This window comes from Fukomys damarensis, unplaced genomic scaffold (assembly GCF_012274545.1).
Source record: "Fukomys damarensis isolate Sample0158 unplaced genomic scaffold, DMR_v1.0_HiC HiC_scaffold_16, whole genome shotgun sequence".
In the NCBI taxonomy this organism is placed as follows: domain Eukaryota; kingdom Metazoa; phylum Chordata; class Mammalia; order Rodentia; family Bathyergidae; genus Fukomys; species Fukomys damarensis.
Genome location: NW_022900928.1, coordinates 98674471 through 98691712, shown reverse-complemented (window position 1 = coordinate 98691712; position 17242 = coordinate 98674471). Strand labels below are relative to the sequence as shown.

The window sequence follows — 17242 nt, the reverse complement described above, 5'->3', positions numbered from 1 at the left end:
TTATTTTTCCATGGCTTGTGTAAAAAAGTGGGAAAATAAGATACTCCCATGACAAAGAACCCTTGAGAAACATCATAAATACCACACCAGCACTCCAAACAATTCTAAATAATATCCTAGGAAAACACAATAAGGATCACAACTCCATGAGGCCCAAAGAGCAAATCCAGCTGGCAAGGCAAGAAATTAAGGGGAGAGGAGGAAAAATTAAAAAGAGCCAACAACAGGAAAATAACATGATGATGATAAGTCAGTATATTTCAGTTATAAGCATCAATGTTAATAGCCTCAATCAAACAAAAGAAATAGACTGGCAGAATGGATTAAGAAGCAAAATCCAACAAAATGCTGTATAAAAGAAATGCACCTAAAACTGGGCATGGTGGCTCACGCCTGTAATCCCAGCACTCAGGAGGCTGAGGCAGGAGGATCACTGTGAGTTCGAGACCAGCCTGGGCTACATAGTGAGTTCCAGGTCAGTCTCAACTACATAGTGAGACCCTGTCTCAAAAAAACCAAAAAAAAAAAAAATGCACCTAGTTCAAAAACAAACTCACAGACTTAAAGTAAAAGGATGGAAAACAGTTATGCATGCAATAGACACCCAGAAAAAATCAGGGGTAGCTATCTTATTCACAGACAAAGTAAATTTCAAACCAAAACTAATTAAGAGAGAAAAAAGAAGATCACTAAATTCTTGTAAAGGAAATAATCCAAGAGGAAGAGATGACAATCATAAATATATTTGTGCCAAGTACTAATGCCCCCAACTATACAAAACAAATATTATGGTACATGAAAAACTAAACAAGCAGTAATACAATAACAGTGGGGGACCTCAATACCCCACTGTCACAAATAGATAGATCATCTAGACAAAAAAAATCAACAATGAAACATTTGAACTGAATCAAACTATTGAACAAATGGAATTAATAGATGTCTACAAGAGTATTCTACTTCACAAAATTACAATATACTTCTTTTCAGCTGCAGAGGGGTCATTCTCCAAAACAGACCACAAACTAGCTCATAGAACATTTTTAAGTAAATGCAAAGGAGTTGAAGTTATCCCATGTATATTACCTGACCATAGTGAAATTAAACTGGAGATCAGTAGCAAAAGAAACTGCAAGAACTTCAGAAATACAGGGAAATTGAACTACACTCTCCTGAACAATCAATGGGTCACAGAGGAAATTAAGAAATTAGACAGTTTTTACAAATAAATGATAAAGCCAATATAACATACAGGAATCTATGGGACATAATGAAAGCAGTTATACAAGAGAAATTTATAACAATGAATGCCCACACTAGGAAAACAGCATGAGCTCAAGTAAACAACCTAATGCTGAATCTTAAGTTTCTAGAAAAAGAAGAGCAAGACCAGCCCAAAGCTCATACAAGGGAGGAAATTTTAAGATCAGAGCATAAATCAATGCAATGGTGACTAAGAGAATGATACAAAAATATCAACAAATCAAAGAATTGGTTTTTTGAAAGAATAAATAAAATCTATAAACCTTTAGCCAACCTTATCAAAAAAAAAAAAAAAGGAATGAAAAAGGTGAAGTCACAACAGATCCAGCAGAAATCCAAAGGATCTTTAATACCTCTTTTGAGAATGTGTACTCAAATAAAATGGAAAATACAGGAGAAATGGACAAATTTTAGATACATATGAATTACCAAAGTTGAATGAAGATATAAAAATTCTAAACACACCAATTACAATCAGTGTAACTGAAAATGTAATTAAAAATTTACCAACAAAAAAAGCCCAGGTCCTGATGCCTTCACTGCTGAATTCTATAAAACATTTAGAGAAGAACTATTACTATTCCATTGAAACTTCAGTGAAATTGAAAGGGAAACAAAACTTCTAAATTAATTTCTAGAGGCAAGTGTTACTTTGATTCTAAAACCAGGGAAAGACCCAACCAAGAAAGAGAGCTACAGGCCAATCTCCCTAATGAACGTAGATGCAAAAATCCTCAGTAAGATACTTGCAAACAGAATACACAGGGTCATCAAAAAGATCATATACCCTGACCAAGTTGATTTATCTCAGGGATGCAAGTATGGTTCAACATATGTAAATCAATAAATGTAACACACTATAGTAACAGAGTCAAAGACAAAAACTATATGATAATCTCAAAAGATACAAAAAAAGTATTCAACAAAATTCAGCACCCATTCACAATTAAAAACAAAACCTTCAAAAAATTGGAATAGATGGTCTTTATCTCAACCTCATAAGTGCCATCCATGAAAAACTAACAGCCAACATCATACTAAATGGTCAAAAACTGAAAACCTTCATGTTAAAATCAGGAACAAGACAAGGCTGTCCACTATCACCACTCCTCTTCAACATAGTTCTGGAAATGTTAGCCACAGCAATTAGACATAAAAGCAATAAAGACAGGAAAGGAAGAAGTTAAACTGTCATTATTTGTTGACGACATACTTTACTCAGAAGACTCAAAAACCCCACCAAAAGAATTCTAGACTTAATTGACAGATTCAGTAGAGTAGCTGGATACAAGGTCAACACACAAACATCAATAACCTTCTTGTACACAAATAACAGACTGAGAGAGAAATTAGGGAAATAGTCCCTTTTGCAACAACATCCAAAAAAATGAAATATCTAGGAATCAATCTAATGAAGAAAGTAAAATATCTCTACATTGAGAACTACAGCACTCTGAAAAAATAGATACAAGAGGATATAAGAAAATGGAAAAACATCCCTTGTTCCTGGGTAGGAAGAATCAATATAGTGAAGATGTCCATACTTCCAAAACTGCTTCACAAATTCAATGCAAACCCTATTGAAATCCCAAAAGTATATTTATTTCACTGAACTAGAGAAAACAATTCAAAAATTCATTTGGAATCAGAAGAAACCTAGAATAGCAAAAGCTATTCTAAGCAACAGAGACATGGCAAGGGGTATCACAATCCCCAACTTGAAACTATACTACAAAACCACTGTGACAATAACAGCATGGTACTGGCAAAGAAACAGACCCAAGGATCAGTGGAATACATTAGAAGATGCAGAAACAACTCCAGACATGCTCAGCTACCTCATCTTTGACAAAGGAGCCAACCATCCTCACTGGAGGAATGATAGCCTCTTTTTTAAAAAATTGAGTTTATTGGTACATTTTAGGTATACAGTACAGTCACATTCATTATTGGGATCTTGTACTTCTACATGACTGGTCTTGGTTCTCATTTTTTCCCCTTGTCTCTGGCCTCCCTTCATCCCCTTCTCCCCTCCCCATTTACAAAAACTTTATTTCCATCTTTTCATTTTATCACATTTTTTTCTTTTATGATAGCCTTTTTAATAAATGATATTGGAAAAACTGGATTTCAACTTGCCAGAGATTAAAACTATCTTTCAGCATGCACCAAACTAAATCCAAGTGGACTAAAGATCTAAATATTAAAACAGAAACACTAAACTTGTTGGGAGATAAGTTAGGTAGAACTCTCAAAGACATTGGTATAGGAAAAGGCTTTATGAATAAATCCTCAGTAGCATGGGAACTAGCACAAAGAATCAACAACTGGAATCTCATCTTTTTAAAAAGCTTCTACACTGTAAGAGAAACCACCAACAGAGCTAAGAGACAACCTACAATGTGGGAAAAAGTTTTTACCAGCTGTTCCTCAGACAAAGGTCTACAATCTAGAATATATAAATAACTCAAAAAATTAGACCCCCTATATTTATAAACCCAATTAAAAAATGGGCATCTGAAATGAACAAACATTTCTCAAAGAAGTGAAAACAGCAAATACACTTATGAAAAAATGTTTGACATCACTGGTCATCTGAGAGATGCAGATGAAAACACTGATACTCCTCCTCACCCCAGAAAGAATGGCTGCTATCAAGAAATCAACCAATAACAAATGTTGGTGGGGTTGTGGGAAGAAAGGAACCCTTCTTCATTATTTGTGGGAGTGCACACTGATTCAACCACTGCGTAAATCAATATGGAGATACCATAAACAATTAGGATTAGAAGTCCAATTTCAGCCAGCTATTCCCCTGCTGGGTGTCATCCCAAAAGAATTAAAAGAATAATAACACAGTATATGTGCTCACCCATGTTTATAGTGGCACAGTTTATAATAGCTAAAACTTGGAAATAGCCTAATTTCCCATTAACTGGAGATTGAATAAAGAAGATTTAGTTCTTTTATAGGTGGAGTACTACTTATCCATAAAGAATGAGAAACTAGAGACATTTATAGCTAAGTGGATGCACATTGAGGACATACTTTTAAATGAAATTAATAAGACACGTGTAAATACCAAATAGTATCTCTGGTGTGATAAACTACAAGTGTAAATAAGAATCAAAATGTATAATCGATATTGTATAATAGGAAAAAAGTTTAAAATTGCAGGAGAAGTGGGAGTGGTAGAGGAAAGGTACAAAAGGAACAGAAAAAGAGAAAAGGAAAAAAGTGGAAACAAAGTCTTTGTAAATAGGGAAGGGTGGAGGGGGTAAAGGTAGGTCAAGAGAATGGAGAAAAATAAGAAAAAAGATATATCATGTAAAGGTACAAGATCCCAGTGATGAATGTAACTATTGTATACCTAAAATACAACAATAAAGAAAAAAGTGCCTGAAACTGCACACACATATATTTTTTAACAATTCTGGATGTTAAAGTTCAAGGTGAAGGTATCAGCAGGGCTGGTTTCTCTTCTGGGCTAGAGGAAGAATCTATTCCATGCCTCTGTCCTATCTCTTGGTAGGAGAGATTTTCTGGTGACCTTTGGGGTTCCCTGGATTGTAGAAGTATCACTCTAATCTCTGCCTTTATCTTTACATGGTATTTTCCCTGTTTGCATTTCTGTATCTGGATCTAAAATTTCCCATTTTGGGTAAAGACACAGTCATATTGTATTAGGACTCTGAAAAGGGTTCAAAGGACCTAGAGACTTATCAAAGAGAAATAGATAACCATGAGAGAGGTAGTAAGACAGTAGCATTACTGGGTGACATCTGGACAGGGTTATGAAACTTCACAGTATGAGACTTATTCAGAGGTTTATGGTAGAGAGAGGAATGCCATTTGGAAGAGGAGAAAGGAATACCAGAGTAGCACTTTTGCATGCAGAGGTGGTATTGCTCTAAATGATGAGGATAAGCGTTTGGGTCACAGACCTCTGAAAGGTCACAGAAGCGTGGAGTCAACTGTACAACCATTTTTTATCAGTGGCTAGCAGATGCTGAGCGAAATAATTTTTTTGTCCTCAGTGGCTAATTTCTGCTTGTTTGAGCAAATTTTCAAAACAGATAGTCTAATTCCTACTAGAAAATAAGTCAGTTGTCTTTTTAACTACAATATCCCCAAATTTTAGAATAATCATTGGTATACAATAGGGACTTAATAGGAACATAAGGAACTGAGATCAATACACAGAGAGTAAAACAGGAATAGGGATATCTGGGGTTGGATATAAAATTAATAATGAAGCATGTGGTTCATAAGTAGACTGAAGGATGATGTTATTACTCTGAAGAAAGTTTGTAGATGGAGAAAGGAGATTTCATTGACCTCAACATGGCAAATGGAATATCTGATTTCCTGATGTTTCAGGAGGGAAATGTACCTATAGAACCATAAGTAGTAGGATGAAACAATGATTTTCACCTCTTTGGGACTATAGTTATAGCAAAGATGAATCTTACCAGTGTCCCCAAAGTGAGGTGGCCCTTCTCAAAAAGCAAAGACCCATCAAGAATGGTGTTTCCTTAAATTAGTGTTTTGTCCATAGATTTCTTTTGTGTATATCCATCTAGAAAATGAATTCAGGACAATTTTCTTTTGTAAATTTCTGTAACTTTTCCACTCCCCCATGTGTGGCATGTTAGCTGGTAGTCTCTCTGTAGTCCTTTTTACTGAATTTTGCAAACATTCCTTCAAAGAGAAAGTTCTCTTTTATAAACAGAAAAGGGTAGTCTGAAAGACACTGTTCCTACACCATAGTGAGGCTTACCTGGAAAAAGACAATCAAGACTAAAGATGAAGGTTGACCTTCAGATCAAAGTGTAGAGAAAAAAATAAGATACCAAACTCTCAATGTGCCCAAAAATGGAAAGAAAAGAAGCACAGGGATTGGGGGCAACCCACTTTCTGGTCCCCCTTCTGTCTCTCTTAGCTTTCTTTCCCTTAATGAATTTTTCCTACTCTTAACCTCCATTGTTCTTAGAATTCTTGCTTCAGTTTTAGAGAACACAAACATACATTTTGGATATTTAGCAGGTTTGTTAGTCACATCTCTTCCCCCCATGTCATTTTGGAGGTCTCCCACAGAGATTACTGGTCAGAGTATTTAATCCAAGGCACTTCCCTCCTCTTTGGCTGCTGGATTTCAAGAAGAAAGCTTCCAGAATGTTTGGAGACCAAAACTAGAAAGGTAACTGGGCTATGAGGACAGCCAATATTTTGGCCCTGGCCCCTCAAGGTCAACAAAGACTCCAGGACATGAGGGAACCTTTTCTACAGGATCCTCCATCTTTGAGGCTGCCAAACTCCAAGCAGGCATACAAATGGCACCAACAACAAATGTGCTAGACTTCTTTTCCTGAGATCCACCAAATCTATCTTATAAACAGCTCATAACTTTTAAACCAAACAATATGGCTTCTTTGTTGGATTCTGAAGTCCCCTGAAGCTTCTCCTTATCCTCTTTGTGAGCTATATTCATAGCAATCCTAATGACCTTGTAATTTGGCCCATGCATTCTTAACTATTACTTTGGCTTTGTCTCCTCCAGACTTAAAAGCTATGCAGCTACCAAGATGACAATGCCTGGTGCCTATTAAAGGCCTTTAGATAGACCCTCTGTAGAGTAACTCTGACTGCTGATCACAGCTATGACCCTCTTCAGCTGGAAGTAGACAGAGGTGTCTTCGCCCGTTGCCCCGCCCCACAGCATTAGGGGTACTTCCTCAGAGTGGGGAATACTGCATACAGGTAAGATAATTAGATAACTTGTAGGTAGTTAGACAGGGCCTCCCACAATGAGCCAACATAGCAAAGAGCCAACATAGAGGACAATAAGGACACATTCACTGTGGCCAGAACTGTAAAAGGCAAGAACCTACTATACCCTTGTACTTACCCTGGGATAAATAGCAGAGATTGATATTCTCAATAGGTATAAATCACCTATGTGGGGAGCCAAGATCTTAACCCAGCCTTTCCAGGAAATATCCCTGACCACCCTTCCTTACTGAAAATCCTGGTAAAGTTGCTATGTGACTTGACCCCATTTGATCCCCACTTAATAAGTGACTAGGTGACTACTTGCAATCTTATTGGTTGGTCATGGTTTTGCCCCACCTTATGGCCACCTTGTAAATTTCCATTGGGTCTTAAAGTTTTTGTCCCACTTTGTACTCACCTCACCACATGGCTTTGCTATATAAAACATCTTTGAAAACTGAGGTGAGCAGGCAACACACTTTCCTGTCCCTCTTCTCTCTCTTAGACAGCAGCTTTCTTTCCCTCAATAATTTTTCCTACTCTAAAAAAATAAAATTAAATTAAAAAAAAAAAAAAGAAGAAGCAGCATGGGAAGGTTGATCCCAGTGACCAGCTGCACTTTTCTTAGTTAAGATTTCTTTTATTCTTACTGGTAATCTTTGTCTTTTAGGAAAATAAGAAATTTGCTGTTGCAAATGGTTATATCACCAACCAAATATGTGTAAAAGCAAGGATAGACTATTCAACCACTGAGACTGTCCCAATTCCCAACCACTACTCCTTTCTAACAAGAGTAATTTTCTCCTTAAAATAGAAATTTATGGTTTAAGAACAAAAAACAGTCATTCAATAAAGGAAAACAGGGCCGGGTGTGGTGGCGCTTGTCTGTACTTCGCAGTACTTGGGAGGCCAACGCAGGAGGATCGCTGTGAGTTCAAGGCCAGCTTTGGCTACATAATGAGTTGAAGGTCACCTTGAACTATATAGTGAGACCTTGTCTCAAAAAATAAATAAACAAATAAACAAACATTTCACTCAACTTAAAAGAAATTCTAGGCAAGACGAAACAAACAAACAAAATGAATATTCCACATCTACTGGTCACATGAAAGAATTCATGGCCAGCCAGGCAGCAGAAATGGAAATGTGAGCAATGGTGTGACAGGATGAATTCAGAGAACAAGGCAGCCCTGGAGGAGTGGGTCAGGGAGACGGGCGCCTACCTGGTGCAGGTGAACAGCAGAGGAAGTATGGTGGGCCACCCCCAGGCTCGGTGGGCAGCCAGCCACCAGCCGGCTCCAAGGTGTTTATCAGACGGCTGCCCCAGGACGTGTAGGAGCACCAGCTAATCCCACAATTTCAGCGCGTGGGCTGCCTCTATGAGTTCCCCCTGGTGAAGACCTTCAGCGGCCTTCGCCTACGCCCCCTACAGCTCGCGGCGCGGCGCCCAGGCGGTACAGCCAAGCTGCACAACCACCCGCTGCGGCGGTCCTGCCCGCTGCTCCTCTGCGGCAGCACCTAGAAGAGGCAGCTGACCGTGGACCAGCTGCCTCTAGGTGTGAACCACAACACGCTGGGGCGGGCGCTGTAGCCGCTGGGGCTTGGCCTGCAGAGGGCGCAGCTGCTGTCCAGTCCGGGTCGGCTCCTGCGCAGAGAGCGCTGCTCAAATTAAACTCGCATTGCGCTGCTGCCACGGCCAAAAAGGCCCTGTAGATCAGTCAGGCCTCTGTGGAGAACAGGTGGCTGTGGAGTGGCTCCAGCCAGACCTAAAACAGCGGCTCCGCCAGCAACTTATGGGTCCCTTCCTTCGATGCTTCAGCCACATGGCAGCCAATTTGTCCTGGCCAGGGTCAAACTACGGCACCAAGGCCCTGGGGCTGCCCTGCAGCTGCTCTGCCAACGAATGAAGTTGGGCAGCCCAGTATTCCTCACCAAGGGTTTGGACAAAGGACCTGGCACCACTTCTGGTACCAGGTGGTGATCCCTGGGCATCCATTGCCTCTCAGCGGCCTTAACTGGGTCATGCTGGTCACAGATGGGCAGGATGGTCATGAGGTGGCCAAGGATACTGTGTCTGCACAGCTACTGGAGGAACTGCGCCTGGAGCCAGGCTCTTGTGGTCCTCTGGGGCTGAGGCTGGTACTACCGTTAAGCAGTGACCCCTTCCACTCTCCACAGGCAGCCTGAATCATAGATAAGGCCTGTGTCGGCCTTCAGCCCAGAAGGCGGCAGCTGCTAGCTGATCCCTAGAGCGGGGAGGTACATGGGCCCTGCCCCAGGTCTACTGCATTACTGGGGCAGAGCCCAAGTAACACCTGCAGGCTGCTCGGATTGGCCTTAAATTGTGGTGAGGCACCTTGCCCTCCCCTGCTGCACCCAGGTGTTTCTCATTGGCTATTCCCTGTGTAACAAATACAACTTAATGCCCCGCTCCCCTCAACCCCAAGCTTAGTTTTTATTTAGGGGACTGGCTGAGCCAAAGGGTCAGATTTTGCTCTTCCACCCCACCAGTTGTCATTTTGATTTTGTTTTATATGTGGCTTTGAGCTTTTCTATGCTGGTTGTATATATATTAAACTTTTGTTAGTAAAAAAGAAAATCATGGCTATCACGAAGGAATGGAGAAGATTTCATTAATTTGTACTGTAAATATTATATTCTTGTATATAATATAATTATATATTTGACTATTATATATAAAACTGTATAAACCTACACATTGATAATATACAATTATATAAACATATAAAACCACAAACAAATTATTTCCCAAAACCGGGGTATATTGACATGAAATTCCATAATTTTAACTCCTAGATATAAATAAATTGAATTACATGCTATTTTGTTTTTGATTTGTTCTTTTGCAGCCAGGAAATGAATTCTATCCTAGAGATAAGAACGGGAAATGGTTATATCACAAAACAGATTTTTGTGCCACTTGGGAGGTAGGTTTATGTGAGTGCCTTACTTTACAAGATTACATTTCAAAGTTGTGATAGGATCATTTCTCTCAGATTTATGAAGAGCTGTGTCTTTACTCCCAGTGTAAAGTAGCAGTTGAGTAGGCATTTCTAACCATAACTACAGACATGAGAGAGTTCTGTTTCTGGGCTGAATATGTGATTTTGTTTTGTTGAAAAGAAAAATGACAATCTGGTGTGAAAAACTAAAATAGTACTCAAGATCCTAATGGGACAATTAGCAAATAGGAAGAAAAGGACCAAAGGTGTAGGGTGAGAAGGATACGGAAGAGGGAATAAGGGAAAAGGAAAAAAATATGAGAAAATGTAATGTAAAAATGGAATTAAAGTGTTTGAAGCGGGGAGGGGAAGGGAGGGTGAAGGGAGGGTGGGGACAAGAGAAAAAAATGAGAACTAAGACCTGGCATGTAAAGGTACAAGATCCCAGTAATGAATGTAACTGTACTGTCTACTGAGAATGTACCAATAAATTAAATTTAAAAAAAAAAGAAAAATGACAAGGAAGGCTAAGATGGTACAGAAGGAAAAAGAAAGTAAATGAATATGCCCTAATCTAATATTAATTAGAAACATATAAATGAGATAAAGTCACAAACTTAAAATTTGAATTTAAAAAAATCAATAAAAATAAGTGAGAAACTCACAATCAATAATATGATGTCTAAAAGAAACAAAGTGAAAACAAAACGATATGCGAAAAACTGAAAACTAATTCCAGTTCCATTTTTAAACCAGCTATTGGCTCAATCCTCAAGATGACAAGAGTGGAAAATTGTAGGGAAATGAAACTGCTATGGATTCAGGGAGAGAGGATACTTTGAACTGTTACTTCTGAGCTGATGTGAATCTGTGACCCAGAGTGGAAAGCAACCTAAACACAGTCAGAAGATAACACACATGGGAAAGGAACTCCTGAGGTCTTTTTACACTTTCTTCTCTCCTGTGGTACCCTCCCCTGCAGAAGCTTATAACTTATGTTCACTTGTCTTTGGGAATCCTAAACTTGTAAGAAGCTGAAAAATAGCACATTACTTGTTGCCTCTAGCAACTGTTTCCCTGTCTCTAATATTCCAAATTCTAAAGGCTGGGAAATTGTACTCTTACGAGTGTGTCTATTTCCTCTGAGAGCTAACAGATGAAGATCTCAACCTGTGGGGTTGTGTGGAGAGCTAAGGAGGAAAGGTGTTCTGGTTCCTGGGGCTTTCTGTCCAAAAGTCTATACTCTCAGCCCTAACCTCATTATTGTTGCTGAAGCTTGGTGCATGGCATCCTCCACTGACTGACAGGGCTGATTGACTCCTACCATGAGGAGAAAATGAGTTTTGGCTCAAACTAACAAAGCATTTGTTTCTCATGAGAGGACAAAATATCTCTGTTATACTTCCCTTCATAATCATAACAGAGAATTGAGAACTTTTAAATTAGTAAATTAAATTAGAATTTTTTAATTAGTATTTGCTATATAAGACATGGTAAGCAATATGAAAAAAAGGAAAACATCTTATACAAGCAAAAATAATAATTAGAAAAAATAAAAAGTATAATAAAATCGCTTGGGATGAATAGGATAGATACAGATTTTTTTTAATTTTCAATTAAAGGGCCAGTGTATCCCCATATTTATAGCACATTTCATAATGGCTAAATGCTGGATGCATCCCATATACCCATCAACAGGTGACTGGATAAAGAAAATGTGGTGTCTATATATAAAATAGAATACTATTCAGCTATAAAGAAGGGCAAATTTGAGACATTTGTAGGAAAAATAGATACACCTGGAAAATATAATGTTGAGCAAAATAATCAGACCCACAAGCTTAAATACTATATCATGAATAGGACAAAGTACAAATAAAAAGAATATAAAGAATGGAAAGAAGGAGAAAGAGAATAGAACTCCTGCAAATGGAAAGGGGTCCATGAGATCAAAGATGAGGAGTAAAGGAGAAGGAAGAGGAAATAAGTAAAAGAAAGGTATGGTATGTACAGGAAGCTAATTATTGCAATGAATGTAAACATTCTATGCCATAAACAAGAGTTAAGATTAATAATATCAGGGCCAAGGGTTTAGCTCAGTGGGTCCACTGCCTCTTGCAAGTGCAAGGACCCAAGTTCAACCCCTGGTACCAAAGAACAACAACAAAAACATAAACAACAAAAAAGATTAATAATATCAACAAAAATTTAAAAAGGGGAAAAATGAATTAAAGGATGGAGGAGGGAGCTACATGTATTATGTACATGCACCTACTGCCCAAGTTGATTACAAACTGCATGTACTGCAAAAAGGTACTAATAAAAAACTTTTGTTTTTTTTGTTTTTGTTTTTGTTTTTTTGGTACTGGATCAAACTCGGGCCCTTGTACTTGCAAGGCAGGTAGCAGAACCGCTAAGCTAAATCCCCAGCTAAAAAAACATTTTTAAAGAACCAGTATGAGGAAATTTTCCAATATGAAGCAGGAAAAGAAAACAAAATATTTAAACATAAAAGGAAAGTTGAGTTGTAAAGAATAAAACTAGATTTTCTTATATTCACACAATAGAAGTCTAAGAAAAAAGGAAAAAATATAATATTTGGAAAAAACAAATAGTGCATTACATTGTACAAATGAGGAAAGATGAGGAAATCTACACCTAAAGGCATTGTAGTGAAATTTCAGAATATTAAGCCTAAGGAAAAAAATGTTAAAACTTTCAAGTAGAGCAAGAAAGTTAATAAAGGAAGCAAAATACAATAATTAAAAAGTAATCAATCTAAAAGAAGGCAGGAAAGGAATAAAAGAAGGAAAATAAATAAATGTGATAGTGGAAAAACAGGAAGATGAGAAAAAGATCCTATCACAGAATATGTAAATAGTCTAAGCATCTCAATTAGAAGACATGAGTTGTGGGCCGGGGATTTAGCTCAGTGGTGCCACTCCTGCCTTGGAAGTGCTTCAAGGTCCTAAGTTTGATCCCTAGTACAAAAGAAAAAGGAGAGTGAGAATGGATACTATTCCACTATATTTTATATACAAGGAACTCATCTAAAATTTAAAAAATAAAGTTAAAAAGAAAAGATTTATTAGGCCAGCACTGATCAAAAGAAAGCTACAGTGGATATTTTAATATCAAGAAAGATTTCAAAGCAGAGTTTATGAGGGATACAGAAGGTTATTTTATGATGAAAAGGTCAATCCTAAACACTATACAACCAACAATAGAGCTTCAAAATAAAGAAGCATAAATTAAGAGAACCAATAATTCATATTTAAGGAGATTTTAAGATATCTATTTTAATAATTGATGTAGTAAATACAGAGAAAATCTATAGACTATAATAGATTTCACATTATCAACTTTTTTACTTACTAGACATATATAGAAGATTCTAACAAAATACAATCAAATGCTACTTTTCAAGTACACAAGGAACATTTAACAAGATGGTCCATTTTCTAAGACAAAAAAAATCTCAGTAGGTTTTAAGACATTCTGATTGTGCAAATATGCTCTCATCAAGTTGAATTCAATTTAAGATAAGATAATGCCTGAAAATATACCAAAAAATTTGGAAACTGAGAAGCACACATGTAAATAATCCATAATGCAAAACAGAAGTAAAATCTACTATAAATAATCTGAATACTAGCAATTCATAATTAGAAATTGAATTTTTAAAAAATAAGAATCAACCTAACCAAGGCAGTGAAAGTCCTCTACAATGAAAACAATAAAATACTAAAGAAAGAAATTAACAAAGACACTAAAAGATTCAATGCAATACTAGTCAAAAGTCCCAACAGAAATTGAAAACTTTATTCTAAAACTTATGTGGAACTGCTAATAATCTATAATGATTAAAACAACTTAGAAAAAAAGAGGGATAAATTTTCAGGACATCCAATAACTATTTTTGAAAACTTTGTACAACTACAGTAATCATGACAAGTAAGAGGGACAGGTGGATCAGTGAAACAGGATAGAGAGTGCTAAAATAGACCTGTGGGTACACATGCCCAAGTGATTTCCAAGACAAGGGCCAGGGTGATTCAATGCTTTTCAATTGTGTATTAAAACTGGCTTTCAAGAAGCCATTATATAGATCCCTTCCTCACACCATAGTAATGTCATGTTATTAGCTTCAGTGTGCCCTGGTATTAATAGCTACACCAAAACAAACAAACAAACAAACAAACAAACAAAAAAACCTGACAAACACTACACAGGGGAGCTTCTCCCTTAAACTCTCCAGAGCTTGTTAAATATTTATCAACATTCCACTTTAGGTGCTTATACTCTTCATGATGGTAATGATTTCACTGATAGATACATATATTTGAATTAATCAAAGTGAGCACTTCAAAGATATATAGTTTATTGCACACAAATTATAACTTGATATTTTTTTTTATTCATTAAATTTAGCGGTACATTTTAGGTATATAATATGATGACATTCATTATTGGGAATTTGTACCTTTACATGATATGTCTTAGTTCTTTCCCCCCCGCTATTTCCTTGCCCTCCCTTCCACCCTTGCTCTCCCTATTTACAAAGACTTTGTTTCCATTTTTTCCTTTTCTCATATTTATTCCTTTCCCTTCTAAAGGGGAATTGGGTGGGATAAATACATTTCTGAACTATACCAAAAGGATAGAGTCACATATAATTAAATTAGTATGTTTTGTTTTTATCTATTTTGTTTTATTATTAGCAAACATTGGATGTAAAAAGATGGTAGAATAGTATTTTGAAAGTGTCGAAGAATAAAGAACATTGATTTGTACTCTGTATATAGCCAAACTAAAAAGCAAAAAATGGTGCTTTTTTTTCCCCATGAATACAGTATTATTTATTGATTGCGGTCAACAATTCAGAAATAAGAATAGCGTTTAGAGTAAGACCAGAGATTATATCTTTCCTTCATTATTTATTGGCTAGGTGAACCTGGCTAAATTTCTTGACAAGAGTTTTCTCACACAGAAAGTAAATGAAGATTATAGTAATGCAATTCAGAGGATTGTCAGAATTAAATGAGATTATGTTTTAGAAAGAGAAATGGTAGCTGTGAGACATTACTGAATGACTGACCAGTAATTTCTCCCAAGCATTATAGTTTTAAAATATAGAATTAGAACAAAATACACAAACCACTTGAAAAACACTAATATTTCAGTGATTAATACAGTACAGTATGTTAATCAAAAATGATTTTTAAAATAACTATATAGCTTCTGTTGCCTTAAGCATTAATATCTTAACTAAAGCATAAGCCAGCTTTGCTTCTCTCTCCAAGTGTTATTAGATATTTTTTCTTTTTTAACTGACTACCTTATTCCAATTTTCTCTAGAGCTGGGGAGAACAGCTGCAGGATTGTAGACCAGTATAGTATGGGACCTTCCCAACTTCTCTCTTGGCTATTGGCTGTGAATACACTATACTAGTCAAAAGTCTCTTCTATACTTTTGAAAACAAGGGTATTTTCTTCTCAACCACTGGTTACTGATTCATAGCTATCTTCCCAATATCAATTAGCAAATGGAAGAAAGACCAGGAACAAAATACAGACAGAACCTTTTCTCCCATTTCAGGCCCTTATATTCCCTGACCTTCTCTCTGAGCAGCAGGGAGAAAAGAGTGAGCACTGAAATCTACATTTCTCCCTCAAATGGAAGGCTGCTTTTAACAATCCAGTGGGAGTCATTTTCTACTCTGTATAAAGAATAAAGAAGCTTTTTTTTTCTACTGAAGATATCTCCTGCTGCTGACTGCTCTTCTAGACATAGTTTGAAATTAAATTCAATGGTGATGTCTTCAGTGCTAAGGCTTCGTGAAGTAGTTAAGATTTTAGAGGTATTCTTCATTCAGGAGATTCACAACGGAAACTGATTTGTTCAGTTGCAGTTATTAGTAATGACTTTATCAGAAATTGGGTCAGAAGACAGAGCAGTTTGCTTCTAGAATAGTGCTTCTCAAAGTGTTGTCCCTGAGCAGACTGTGCAGAGGTCAGACAGGCCATGTGGGAGCTTATGGGAAAGGTGAATTCCCTTACTCCATGCAAGATCTGCTGAATCCAAAACCAGAGCAAGGGGAAGAGAGGAGGATAGTATTGTATTTTAAAGGCTTTCCAAGTGGTCTGAAGCCCACAAAACTGAGAACCACCATGGCTATAAAATAGTCTGTTTAGAAGAGCTTCTGTTTCAGAATATTTGTCTACGCACACATATAGATGTGTGTAGATATAAAGTCTGTAATACTAGTTCGAAGGGACTTGTACTAAAACATTTGTATCAGAAAGAAATTCCTTTAAAAATTGGAAATTCTTACACAGAAGGGTTGGCTCAGAATAGTCTCTAAAGTTCCTTGTAGTGCTTTTTCCTAAGCCTAAACTACAAATGTTGCAAATTTTGCAAAAAATGGTGCTTTGGTAAAAAATATTTCATGTCTATTTATGCTCAGAAATTTCACCACATACAGACCCACACTGAAAAAACATTAGGGAGAAAAGTCTAAGAGGTACTCCAATAAGTGTATAAAGTATAAAGTGACTAAATTAAACAACAAATTATTCAATATCTACAAAAAAAATTAAATCAAATAATGAGGAAAATGTACTTGTAATAAGCTATAATTAACATCTCTGTATACCATTAATATCACAGATGTCAGAGGTAGAACAAGAAAGGTGTGAATGTGCTATTTTTGTCTTTGTTAAGAGGAAAGCATATGTGTGTGTGTCTGTGCATTTTAAACTTTTCTAAAGTAAGAAATAATTTAAAAGAAACAGAAAATTTGAGATAAATTGAAAAAAGAAATGAAGATGATAGAACTAGCCCAAATATATTTATTGCAATAAATATAAAGAAATTCACCTGCTAAAAAACAAATATTGACAAAACTAACATGAAGCATTGAAATATACAGACATGCAAAGATTAAAATTTAAAGAATGAGGGGAAGCAAGGGCAAGGTCCTGAGTTCAGTCCCCATACCGAAAAAAAAAAAAAGAATGAGGGGAACATTATTAGTCAAATACTTATCAAAGCTGCTATAATTATATTAATATCAGATAACAGATTTAAATATCAAAAGCATTTTAGGGATAAAAATTGCATTAAAATATTTACAAAGAAAATATATCAATTTTAAACATATATCCCAAATAAAAATCTTTATATACGCAGCAAAAAATCAAAATGTAAAATTAAACTATATAAAGCAATATCATATTGTATT

The 17242-nt window shown here is 36.5% G+C and overlaps 1 protein-coding gene and 1 pseudogene across 1 annotated transcript in view; both read left to right on the top strand.

The window, feature by feature from the left end:
* Positions 1-17242, top strand: part of Akr1d1 (aldo-keto reductase family 1 member D1) — a 78359-nt gene that overhangs the window by 46592 nt on the left and 14525 nt on the right. The window contains exon 4 of the mRNA XM_010631704.2: positions 9906-9983. Within this exon, the coding sequence (XP_010630006.1) occupies positions 9906-9983 (78 nt within the window). The remainder of the gene's footprint in view (positions 1-9905; positions 9984-17242) is intronic.
* On the top strand, positions 5725-9646 carry LOC104867375 (annotated as a pseudogene).